General features: G+C 44.9%; 1 protein-coding gene across 2 annotated transcripts in view; it reads left to right on the forward strand.

The window, feature by feature from the left end:
* ankrd12 (ankyrin repeat domain 12) overlaps nucleotides 1-8440 on the forward strand; it is a 50210-nt gene extending 41770 nt beyond the window's left edge. For both annotated transcript variants that reach the window (XM_007258425.4, XM_007258426.4), the window contains 5 exons: nucleotides 94-4829; nucleotides 5566-5664; nucleotides 5975-6118; nucleotides 6349-6444; nucleotides 6636-8440. In XM_007258425.4, the coding sequence (XP_007258487.3) occupies nucleotides 94-4829; nucleotides 5566-5664; nucleotides 5975-6118; nucleotides 6349-6444; nucleotides 6636-6821 (5261 nt within the window). In that variant the 3' untranslated portion in view covers nucleotides 6822-8440. The remainder of the gene's footprint in view (nucleotides 1-93; nucleotides 4830-5565; nucleotides 5665-5974; nucleotides 6119-6348; nucleotides 6445-6635) is intronic.
* Nucleotides 8441-12345: the final 3905 nt, after the last annotated feature.

A 12345-nucleotide genomic window follows, 5' to 3' on the forward strand; every position in this document is an offset into this window, starting at 1 on the left:
TGCATCGTTGTCCTCCATCATCTTTAGACTTTAAACTTAGAAGCAGTGTATTTGATCACTGATTTTTTTCCTTTGTTCTGTTACATGTTGCAGACTCTGAGGATCCTCCATCTGTGAACCCTTCCAGTGTAGATGAAAATATGGAGTACTCTGATACTGAAAAGGACTCTGAGGGCAAGTCAACCACAGCGAAGGCCTCGTCTTCTGTTTCGGGCGTGGATGAATATGAGTTCAAAGACGAGGATGAGGAGGAAGACCTGAGCAAGGCCATAAACGACAGGCATATCCTGAGGCGAGAACTGCGGCAAAGGGAAAAAGAGGAGAAGGAACAAAATCATTACACACCTAAACAGTCCAACAAGAGTGAACAGACAACTGCATCTTGCAAGTCGAAAAAGTCAAAATCGTCCAGAGTACTCTACTGCAGCTCAGACAGTTCAGGTGATGAAACTGAGACGTTGTCGGAGAGGAAATGCTCACCGACCAGATCGGTTGGTAATGACACTCACAAAACAGAGAGTAGGACAAAAAAAGAAAGCTCGACCCTCACATCAGCAGAGCAGAAAGACAAGGGCAAATTGAATAAGAAGAAGAACAAGAGCCAGAGCAAGAACAAGGAGAACCAGGAGGTTCGAGAGGATGGAAAAGAGAACAGTAAATCTATTCTCTTTTCTTCAGCAACGGTATCCGACAACTCTGACAAGAGCGTTCGAGAGGAGGACTCGTTTAAAATGTCCTTCAGCCCAAAGGATGATTCTTCAGTTCACCTCTTTCACTTGTCTGCAGTAAAGTCCCCAAAGCTGAATCATAGCCAAACTGACAAGCAGACGACTCCATTAAAACAGGAAAATGCAAAAACCTGCGTCTCCATTGTAGATGGGTCCTGCCCCATATCCGATGGAGTCAAATACAACCACTACACAGATTCTGACTATTGCACAGAAAGTTCCAGTAGTAAGGGCTGCAAGCACAAGGAGAAAAGCAAACATCACCATAAGGAACTCAACTTGGACGGAGACGACGGAAGCTCCAGTCCTTTCAAAGATGCCAGTCTAAGCAACAATACGGACGGCTCTGAAGGTGCCTTCAGAAAAGTTGACAAAGACGGCAAGGTTGTGAAGAAGCATAAGCTGAAACATAAGGAGAAGGACAAGTACCGGAAGGAATATGAGGCAGATAGAAATCGTCACCGGCAGAAAGAAGTACGGAAAGATGGGCACAGAAACCTTGAGTTTGATCGGGAATTTTGGAAAGAAAACTTCTTCAAAAGTGACGAAAATGAAGAAGAGAAGTGCGAGACCCCTGGCAGCTGCTCACCTCAGAAGTCCCTTGAATCGTCACCGTTTAAAGAAGAAAAGAACATGGCAAAAGACAAGCATTCATGCAGCAACAGCAGTAAAGAGAGAAAACCAAAAGAGGAACGAGATAAAGACAAGGTCATTAAAAAAGAGAAAAAAGAGGTGACCTGCAAAGAAGAAAGGGGCAAAGATGATGATCGAGGAGAAGGTCTCAACTTTGTGCGGAAATCTGAAGACTCCCTTCCCAGTGCTGCCGTAAAGGAAGAGGCAGAGGACAAGCCTATTGGTGGAGCCTTAGTCGATCAAAATCAAGTGGAAAGCAGTGAGAAGTGTGTTAAAGAGAAAAGTGAAAAACGGCCGCCGGCAAAGGACAAAGAACCTGAAAAATCTGACAAAAAACACCCAGATAAAGAAAAGAAAATAAAATCTGAGCACATTCCAGAAAAATCTGACCTTCACAACTCCACGGATCGATGGAAAGAAAGGGAAAAATTAACAAATACTTCCCATTCACCTGGTGACAAGAGCCACAAAGAGAGTGAAAAACTTAAAGTTGTGCCTGTTATAAAGAAGCATGAGGAGACCAAGGATAAAAAGTCCAAGGATAAACTTGAGAGAAGAAGTGACAAAGATCGGCCAGAGAAAGACCATTCTTCTAGTGAGCACAGAGACAAAGAGAAAGACAAAGCAAACTCTGAAAAGAAAGGAAAAGCTCCTGAGAAAATTTGTGATCATAGTAAAATTGATCGGGTAAAAGAAAAAGATAGAGATTCTGAAAAGAGAAAAAAGGATAAATCAAAAGAAGGCAGTCAGTCATCCACGTCGAGTTCTAATCTCAAGCTCCTTTTAGAAGAGAAAAAGAGCAACGCATCTGAGAGCAATAAAACAATAACATCAAGGTTAAAAGAGGAAGTTATGAAAACCCCTGAGAAAGACCGGGACAGGCGGGACCGGGAGCGAGACTCTGACCGGGATCGGGATAGACACCGGGATCGGGACCGCGACCGTGACCGTCACAAAGAAAAGGACAGAGACAAGGACAAAGACAAGGATAAGGACAGATCACAGCAGAACAGAGATAACAAACTTAGTAAATCGAAGGCTACTGATTCTGAGTCTGATCGGTTCAAATCCAAAGCCTCAACTGTGCAAAAGGAGTCCCGACCCAAAGAAAAGAGGTTGGTAAACGACGACCTCATGCAGACCAGCTTTGAACGCATGCTTAGCCTCAAGGACCAGGAGATTGAACAGTGGCACAAGAAGCACTTGGAAAAGATCAAGCAGAAGGAGCGAGAACGACTGAAACAGCGACCAGGGACTGACTCTGGGAAACAGAAAAGCAAAGATAAAATTAAAACACCCTCTTCGTCCAATGATCTGTGTACAAACAAGGAACTGTTGCGCTCCAAGAGCTCAGAGACCCCTGAGGGTTACGGTCGAGAGAAGACCCTAAAAGATGCCACCAGCGGAAGAACGCTCTCACTAGACGCCAAGAGTCTTTCAAGTTTTGGAAAGAGTGGTACACTAGTTGAAAACAGCCTAAGTCGATCTCCAAGACCAGATACTGAAAGATCTGGAATTATGTCGAGATCTGTGTCCATGATCTCAGTCGCCAGCTCTGAGGATTCCTGCCAGGCAACCATGCTTACGCCCAGGCCTACTGAATACGATTCCGACCTCAATCTAGATGCGTCCGATTCCCAGCCGCCTTTCTTGCAGTCTTCCCTCGTACTTCAGTCCTCCAGATCGCCGGTTGTTCACGATAAAGATACCAACAGTCTTCCTGACCCAGCTCTCAGCAGTCGAACACTACTGTCAAGTAGACATGCGTCCCCTTATTTGAGAGCTATTCTTGATGAGGATGCTAAATCTGCTGCAGTTGAAGCAGACCGACCAGTTGAGGAATCGCAAAAACTAGCTGTCTTTCCACTTTCAGCTGATGAGCATGGTAAAGGCCACCCAGTGGAGGACAGTTCAGCGCATATTAAGGAGAGCCAGAGCAGTCAAAACTCAACAACACCTATCCTTAGTGCTGTACCTGAAGATGCAAGTTCTGCCAGTGTTGAGGGTGAAGGTAACACTTTAAGCAGTCAGCCTGAATGTGTATCTCAGTCTCAAGATCCAAAGGACCTCGCAGTTCAGCAGACAAACCAACCACAAGCCACTAGTTTGTTGCTCACTACAGTTACAGAGTTAAGCAAACCTAACACCACAGATGCTTTGCCAGAGGAAAGTGGACAGAGTCAACTTGACAATTCTGAAACAGACAAGAGCAAAGATACTGAAGTCTCAAACAAAGATGCCTCGACAGCCCCCACGCCCCAAGTTACGGCACCCGTGTCCGCACAGCCACAGAATTGCTTCAACACTAAGACAACTATGCATTCGAGTAGCCTGCAATGGGAAGCTGCCTTAGAGCCCACTACTGACCATTCAGTAAGAACTGAAACAGATTTGAAATCAGAGCAAAAAGAAAAGAGCCTGTCGTTGGGTCCTGAAAACAAACCTGAGGAGCGAAGTGTAGAGAATGTTTCTGGAGTTACCAGAGTAGATTCCGATACAAGCAGCCCAGCTCCATTCAGTAATTCCTCTAGAATCAACTCTGAGGAGTCTGCTAAAACACTACTAGGCACAGCCAGTGTAACAGCCAAAGATTCCCAAGAGGTTATCGAAAGAGCTGATTCGAATTCACAAGAAGATTGTAAATCAAGGCTTTCCAGTGAACCTACAGTCACAGCTGATGCCCAGTTGGAAAAAAATGAACATAATTTACCTGTACCTTTGTCTACAAATGTGTCCACACACTGTGCTAGTCCAGAGCAAGCAGTTGAAGAGCCAATGGAAGTGTCTGAGGGCAGTTCAGACAGTGTAGTCACCGAAACAAAGGTAGAAAATGTAACATCCACTGAGGATCAGTCTCTGTCCCAGTCCCAGTCGCAATCTCTTCCAGAAGCTAAGCAAGATACAGATGTAGAGATGCCAGAGCAGCCTGCAGCCGTTGAGGAGAAACCGTTAAAGCTAGACCCTCCATCAGATCCAGGAGATCACAGTCAGAGCTGTAGCGGTGTTCAGCGTGATCCTCAGGCAGAACCACCGAGCGGGTCAGCTTCTGGAAGCTCTTCGCCGTTGTCCATAGCAGACCGAGACAGCGATCCATCTGGGGCCAGGGCTAAAGTACGACTTCTGGAGGATGAAGCTGACATGCAAGTGACTCATCCTAGGAAACGAAAGATGCCCAGAGTTTCTCCTTCGGCTCAAGCCAACCTTTCAGCCCAGCAGATCAAGGAGAAGACCCAGCAGTCTTTAGCAGCGATTGTGGACTCGCTAAAGCTTGAAGAAATCCAGCCGTACCAGACGGAAAGGGCAAACCCGTACTACGAGTTCCTGCACATCCGCAAGAAGATTGAGGAGAAGAGGAAGGTGCTGTGTAGCGTCATTCCACAAGCACCGCAGTACTACGATGAATACGTCACCTTCAATGGCTCTTACCTGCTTGATGGGAACCCTCTGAGCAAGCTCTGTATTCCAACGGTGAGTTCTACTTATAGACTGACAAGGTTTTACAGACATGATATACTACAATTAGGGCATATTTTACACCTGTCTTTTTGTACCTGGTTTGTTTCATTTGGTCAGGTGTTCTTGATGTGGCTTTGGTTAGTAACCAATTAACTCTGGAGTGGTTTGTTTGGCCCAGTCTCATTTCTCATTTGTACCCCTACTTTTTGTTTTCAAGTATCACTCTTCCTCTTGAAAGGAGAACACGTTTTGAAACACTCTACCCTAGGCTAAATGGTAGGAGCAAGGGGTGAAATTAGATTGGGTCTTTGTGGAAAAAACACAATCTGACCATTATCAGACCTAAAATCTGAGGTATACTTGTCAGGTTTGGGCTAAACAGATTTTGTAGCCAGTTTAAACTGGTATGTTGCCAGATAATTACTATTTACAGCTATGAAAAAATGCATGCTAAAGCTCTGCTGTTGAATCTTGTCCACAACTCTTCCTGTCTTTACTTTCTGGCTTCTGCCCCAGTCAAGGCAAACCAAAGCAAAAAAGTAATGTTCTCACATGGTTTCTTGTGATACACTTTGGTGTGCTATTTATTTTTTCATGTGTGAAAACCAACACAACTATAGGAATTACGACCAGAGCAAACGTTTTGTACTTGTGAAAATGTCCTAAAACTTTTGGTTAGTAATTTTTTGATGTGAGGATGTCCTTAATCATTGTTATTAATTTGTTAATTCATTGCTTTGTCTCTTAGATAACTCCACCACCCTCATTGCCTGAGCCTCTTAAAGAGATGTTCAAACAGCAAGAGGTTGTGCGGATGAAGCTACGCTTGCAGCACAGCATTGAGAGGGTATGTGGCTATCCTATGCATATTTCCTTTTTTAATTTAGTATCTAAATAAAGTCTATACACCTTCTAAAGTAAAGTTCAAATTTGTATTTGTCCTATACATGTGACACAATGCTGTGCAACTGAGCAGGTATTATAATAAAGATTTAGTGATATCAGTGTTCAGTGATCAGTCCTGGAGGCGTGATATAATTATAGCAGGGGCCACATGGCTCTGGCTTTACAGCAGCCCTTCCTATAAAAAAGGAGCCAACAAGCTTGTTCATGCAGGTAGAATTAAATAATAAACCATCTTTCTCACCACTTAACAGGAGAAGCTGATTGTATCCAACGAGCAGGAGGTCTTGCGTGTCCATTATCGTGCTGCGAGAACATTAGCCAATCAGACCCTCCCTTTCAGTGCCTGTACGGTCTTGTTGGATGCAGAAGTATACAACATGCCCCAGGATGTACAGGTAACTTACTTTGTGTGTACTTGTCTGATAGAAAATGCATTGTTATTATGTAACTTATGTAAGAAGTTGAAAAGTATTTTTGTATTTTTGTGCTAACTGTTCTTTTCTATAAAATGGAAAACAGATATTCATTGTCAATCTCACTGTGCTAAATCCATTGATGATACATTTATTAAATTGTATCAGGTTTGTTTCATTGTTTCTTGTGTGTTTATTGTATTGCATGGCAGGGAGAGGACGGGAAGACCTCAGTGAGGGATCGCTTCAACGCAAGGCAGTTCATGTCATGGCTACAGGATGTTGATGACAAGTTTGACAAGTTAAAGGTAAAACAAATGTAGTAATATTCTATTGAAGCTTTTTGTGTTATGTTATGTTTTGTAGCATAAACCGATGAGCCAAAACCTTGTTTTAAAATACTTTTGGTGTGTAAAGGTGTAGGAGGGAATCTTGTGTTTTGTTCTTACCATCTCTGCTCTTGTCCTTTTCCTCTGCTATCACTCTGTCTCTCTTCTAGACGTGTTTATTGATGAGGCAGCAGCACGAGGCGGCAGCTCTAAATGCGGTACAGCGATTGGAGTGGCAGCTGAAGCTCCAGGAGCTGGATCCAGCCACCTACAAATCGACCAGCATCTTCGAAATTCCAGAGTTCTACATCCCTCTCGTAGAGGTCAACGACGACTTTGACCTGACCCCTATATAACAGCAGTGACCCGGTTTCAGAAGGAGAAGATACAGAGACTGGGACGGCTTAGTTTTCGAGTCATAGCCATTAATTCTGTGGTCAGGACTAGAGAGGAGCAGGGGAACACAAAGCACTTGTTTTGGCCGAACTGCTGTGTGGCTGTGTGTAAGTGAGTGTGTGTTTGTGTGTTAGGGTGTGTGCCATGTTTGAGTCTGGTGTAGAGGTCAGCCTCGCACCTCACAGCAGACTCTTCTGAGCACTTATACAAAAATAAATAATAATAGGGATGACACACATAGGAAGAACAATCATCTGTCTGTAGATCCGTCAATCTGCAGTATGTTTTTTTGTTTTTGTAAGTTGCTGTCGGCAAGAGTGTCTCTGCCAAAAAAATCAATATAAGCGTGTACATGCTGCGCTGCTGTACCGCACCGGGTTCAAGGCCCGTTTGTAGTGTCCCTGATGGTCCAATTGCTTTTCTGTGGACCAGTGCTTGTTTGACCACAGTCACCTGGTCGAGATGCACTTCTAAGATAAGGAATCCTGTCCAAAAAAGGTCCTGTTTGTAAATCTGTAACTCTTTACAGTTGCTGGGTTCAGGTCTAATCTTAAATGCACTTAACCCCGAAGGTCTTCATTGCAGGAAATGTAGACCCAAAGGGCAAATAGGGCCTGCACCACGCAGATCCAGCCAGCAGAGGGCAGTAGCCACCCTTAATGACCAGAGGAAGAAGGAAGAGGAGTGGTGGTAGTAGTAGTGAGAAAGACAAGAGAGGAAAAAAAAAGAAAGATGGAAGGAGGGGAAAAAAAACAAAAACAAAAGGAGGACATTAGAAGAACGTTTTCCTTCTTCTTCTCCTCCAATAGGAAAAGAGGTCTCAATCCAACTTGTTTCTACAGTGAGTGTTCATGATGTATAGATTGTGCTCTTCATTTTTTAACTTATTTTATACATACTGATTGTGCATTTGTAAATAGTCATGTAATTATTGTTTTTAACTTGTAAAAAGAGAAAAGAACAGAAAGGAAGCATAATTAAAATAATAGATATTTTGATTGTAAACTTTTTGTTTTGTCAAATGTTTAATGGACCAAAGTTTTATTGGTTTTATATTGGAGCGTCCCCTGTTGTTGATGTTTGCTTAACTCTTTAAGCATGTGTTTTTGAATTATGTTCCCGTTTTTGTTTTTTGTTACGTTTCTTCTACTTCTACTCGTTTCCTTCTAGATTCATCACAGCAGGTGTTTTTTGACTTGTGATTTTAATGCTGTGCATGCGTTGCAGGTTTGTACTTCTTTTCTGAAAAGCTGTTCTGTGGTGAGGTTTATGTAAGTGGTTCTGCTTTCTTCCCTGCCTTTTGTCGTCTCTTAGTAACACTCACTTCCTACATGTTGTCCGTTGTGTCTTGCGCACATTACGAGAAAACCAGATTGTTGTGTCTTCTCAATAGAAAAAGACAACTTACTTTTACAGTTTAATGTGAGATCACAGCAAAACGAAACCTATTTTTTACAACATAATGCCTTTTGAACGATGGTTCTAAAAATATGTCTATTTTAATATTTACTTGTTACATGATAATGTACATAATTGTAATATATAATTGAATAAATTTTATTGGTTGTGAAATCCATAATGCTGGCATTGTTGTGTGTTTGTTTTTTTCTTTCTTTCTTCAGTAAAGTGCTCCATGCCATAAATGTACTCCTAGCGTAATATACTGCAATAGGGTTTATATTCCTCAGTGACTGTTGCATCTTGGAGCAGCTGGCACACCAACTGCCACAACCTAAAGTGGCCTGTACACCAACCGGCACGTCCTAAAGCAGCCGACACATGTCAACAGCATGCCAAAAAAAACACCAAATTCTAAAGCTGTAGAGACACAAACCAGCATATTCTAAAGTGCCTGGTACAACAACTGGCACATAGTAAGGCAGCCGGCACATCCTAAAGCTGTCAGCACACCAGCCGGCACGCCAACCGGCACATCCTAAAGCAGCCGGCACACCAACCAGCACATCCTAAAGCAGACAGCATACCAACCGGCACATCCTAAAGCAGCCGGCACACCAACCAGCACATCCTAAAGCAGCCGGCACGCCAACCGGCACATCCTAAAGCAGACGGAACGCCAACCGGCACATCCTAAAGCAGACAGCACACCAACCGGCACATCCTAAAGCAGCTGGCACACCAACCGGCACATCCTAAAGCAGCCGACACATGTCAACAGCATGCCAAAAAAAACCACCAAATTCTAAAGCTGTAGAGACACAAACCAGCATATTCTAAAGTGCCTGGTACAACAACTGGCACATAGTAAGGCAGCCGGCACATCCTAAAGCTGTCAGCACACCAGCCGGCACGCCAACCGGCACATCCTAAAGCAGCCGGCACGCCAACCGGCACATCCTAAAGCAGACAGCACACCAACCGGCACATCCTAAAGCAGACAGCATACCAACCGGCACATCCTAAAGCAGACGGAACGCCAACCGGCACATCCTAAAGCAGACGGAACGCCAACCGGCACATCCTAAAGCAGACGGAACGCCAACCGGCACATCCTAAAGCAGACGGAACGCCAACCGGCACATCCTAAAGCAGACGGAACGCCAACCGGCACATCCTAAAGCAGCCGGCACACCAACCGGCACATCCTAAAGCAGCCGGCACGCCAACCGGCACATCCTAAAGCAGACAGCACACCAACCGGCACATCCTAAAGCAGACAGCATACCAACCGGCACATCCTAAAGCAGCCGGCACACCAACCAGCACATCCTAAAGCAGCCGGCACGCCAACCAGCACATCCTAAAGCAGCCGGCACACCAACCAGCACATCCTAAAGCAGCCGGCACGCCAACCGGCACATCCTAAAGCAGCCGGCACGCCAACCGGCACATCCTAAAGCAGACAGCACACCAACCGGCACATCCTAAAGCAGACAGCATACCAACCGGCACATCCTAAAGCAGCCGGCACACCAACCAGCACATCCTAAAGCAGCCGGCACGCCAACCGGCACATCCTAAAGCAGCCGGCACACCAACCAGCACATCCTAAAGCAGCCGGCACACCAACCAGCACATCCTAAAGCAGCCGGCACACCAACCAGCACATCCTAAAGCAGCCGGCACGCCAACCGGCACATCCTAAAGCAGCCGGCACGCCAACCGGCACATCCTAAAGCAGACGGCACACCAACCGGCACATCCTAAAGCAGACAGCATACCAACCGGCACATCCTAAAGCAGCCGGCACACCAACCAGCACATCCTAAAGCAGCCGGCACACCAACCAGCACATCCTAAAGCAGCCGGCACGCCAACCGGCACATCCTAAAGCAGCCGGCACGCCAACCGGCACATCCTAAAGCAGCCGGCACGCCAACCGGCACATCCTAAAGCAGCCGGCACGCCAACCGGCACATCCTAAAGCAGCCGGCACGCCAACCGGCACATCCTAAAGCAGCCGGCACACCAACCGGCACATCCTAAAGCAGACAGCATACCAACCGGCACATCCTAAAGCAGACAGCATACCAACCGGCACATCCTAAAGCAGCCGGCACACCAACCGGCACATCCTAAAGCAGACGGAACGCCAACCGGCACATCCTAAAGCAGCCGGCACACCAACCAGCACATCCTAAAGCAGCCGGCACGCCAACCGGCACATCCTAAAGCAGACGGAACGCCAACCGGCACATCCTAAAGCAGACGGAACGCCAACCGGCACATCCTAAAGCAGACGGAACGCCAACCGGCACATCCTAAAGCAGCCGGCACACCAACCAGCACATCCTAAAGCAGCCGGCACGCCAACCGGCACATCCTAAAGCAGATGGAACGCCAACCGGCACATCCTAAATCAGCTGGCACACCAACCGGCACATCCTAAAGCAGCTGGCACACCAACCGGCACATTCTTAAACAGCCGGCACATTTATCTTTACCACAGACAAGACCTGATCAGTAAAAGCAGAAAGCATTGCTCTGGAGCAGGAAGAAAGTAAGTAATGTGTTTGTGACAATATTCAGGCTTTTATTGTTTAAATCTATATACAATAGTGTTTTTCTAATGCTGGACCACATCCAATATATAACAGCAAGAGCAGGGCTTCAGTATTTGCTGTACACTGAAGATCAAATATTATGAGATTTTAACTTTTAATCCTTGATTTTTTTTTATCTAGGATTTAGGAATCTGGTGCCTTTAATGTGAACCAAACCATTTAAAAATAAACAAAAGGTTACAGTAAAATGTATTATTTAAACTGATGTATTCATGTGTGTTTTAGGAGAGCTTATAAAATGAGGCCATGGATAAAAAGGCCTAGAATCACACACCAAAGACATGCGCAACAGATATTAAGACCAGAAATAATGCAGCCACGTGCCCAAATACAATTTAATGTAAGGGGAATTTAAATACAATATGTTATTCTGATTATTGTATCTGGACCCTGTCACTATACAAGAGAACAGCCAAGTTCACATAAAATAAATAAAATGAAACACATTAAATCTAATAATCTGTTATTAGGGTACAAAGGAATACTATACATCCGTTATGAAAACTGGACGGATTCAAATTTAAGTAAAATAAAAAAAAACGTTCTAAAAACGTTTTACTTATTTTAAAGGTGCACAAGGTTGAGGTGACGTGCTGACAACATTAACAATCCATACCATTAGTGCAATGCTTTAAAACTATCATTTTGTTGCAGCATTTGAAAATGCCCAAAATGATATTTAGATAAACCAAAATGAAGAGAATATTGAGAATATTGGAGCACTTTGAGATACCAAAAGTGCATTTGGAGATGAAAAGATTGTTGAAATCACCAAAAAGACATCTGAAGATGCTCAAAAGGACACTTGGACGTGTCCAAAATGACACTTGGAGATGCCCAAACGGATGCTTGGAGATGCCCAAGAGGACACTTGGAGATGAAAAGATTGTTGGAATCACCAAAAAGACACCTGGAGATGCCCAAAAGGACACTTTGAGATGCCCAAAAGGACACATGGAGACGGCCAAATGGACACCTGGAGATGCCCAAAAGGACACTTGGAGATGCCCAAAAGGAACACTTGGAGGTGCTCAAAGGGACACCTGGAGTACCCAAAAGGACACCTGGAGTACCCAAAAGGACACTTGGAGATGCCCAAGAGGACACTTGGAGATGCCCAAGAGGACACTTGGAGATGCCCAAGAGGACACTTGGAGATGTCCAAAGAAATACTTGAAGATGCCCAAACGGACACTTGGAGATGCCCAAACGGACACTTGGAGATGCCCAAACGGACACTTGGAGATGCCCAAAAGTACACTTGGAGATGCCCAAAATGACACTTGGAGATGTCCAAAGAAATACTTGAAGATGCCCAAACGGACACTTGGAGATGCCCAAAACAAAATTGGAATATGAGCAAAAGGACACTTGGAGATGCCCAAAAGTACACTTGGAGATGCCCAAAAGTACACTTGGAGATGCCCAAAAGTACACTTGGAGATGCCCAAAAGGACAC

This window comes from Astyanax mexicanus, chromosome 4, assembly GCF_023375975.1.
Source record: "Astyanax mexicanus isolate ESR-SI-001 chromosome 4, AstMex3_surface, whole genome shotgun sequence".
Classification (NCBI taxonomy): domain Eukaryota; kingdom Metazoa; phylum Chordata; class Actinopteri; order Characiformes; family Acestrorhamphidae; genus Astyanax; species Astyanax mexicanus.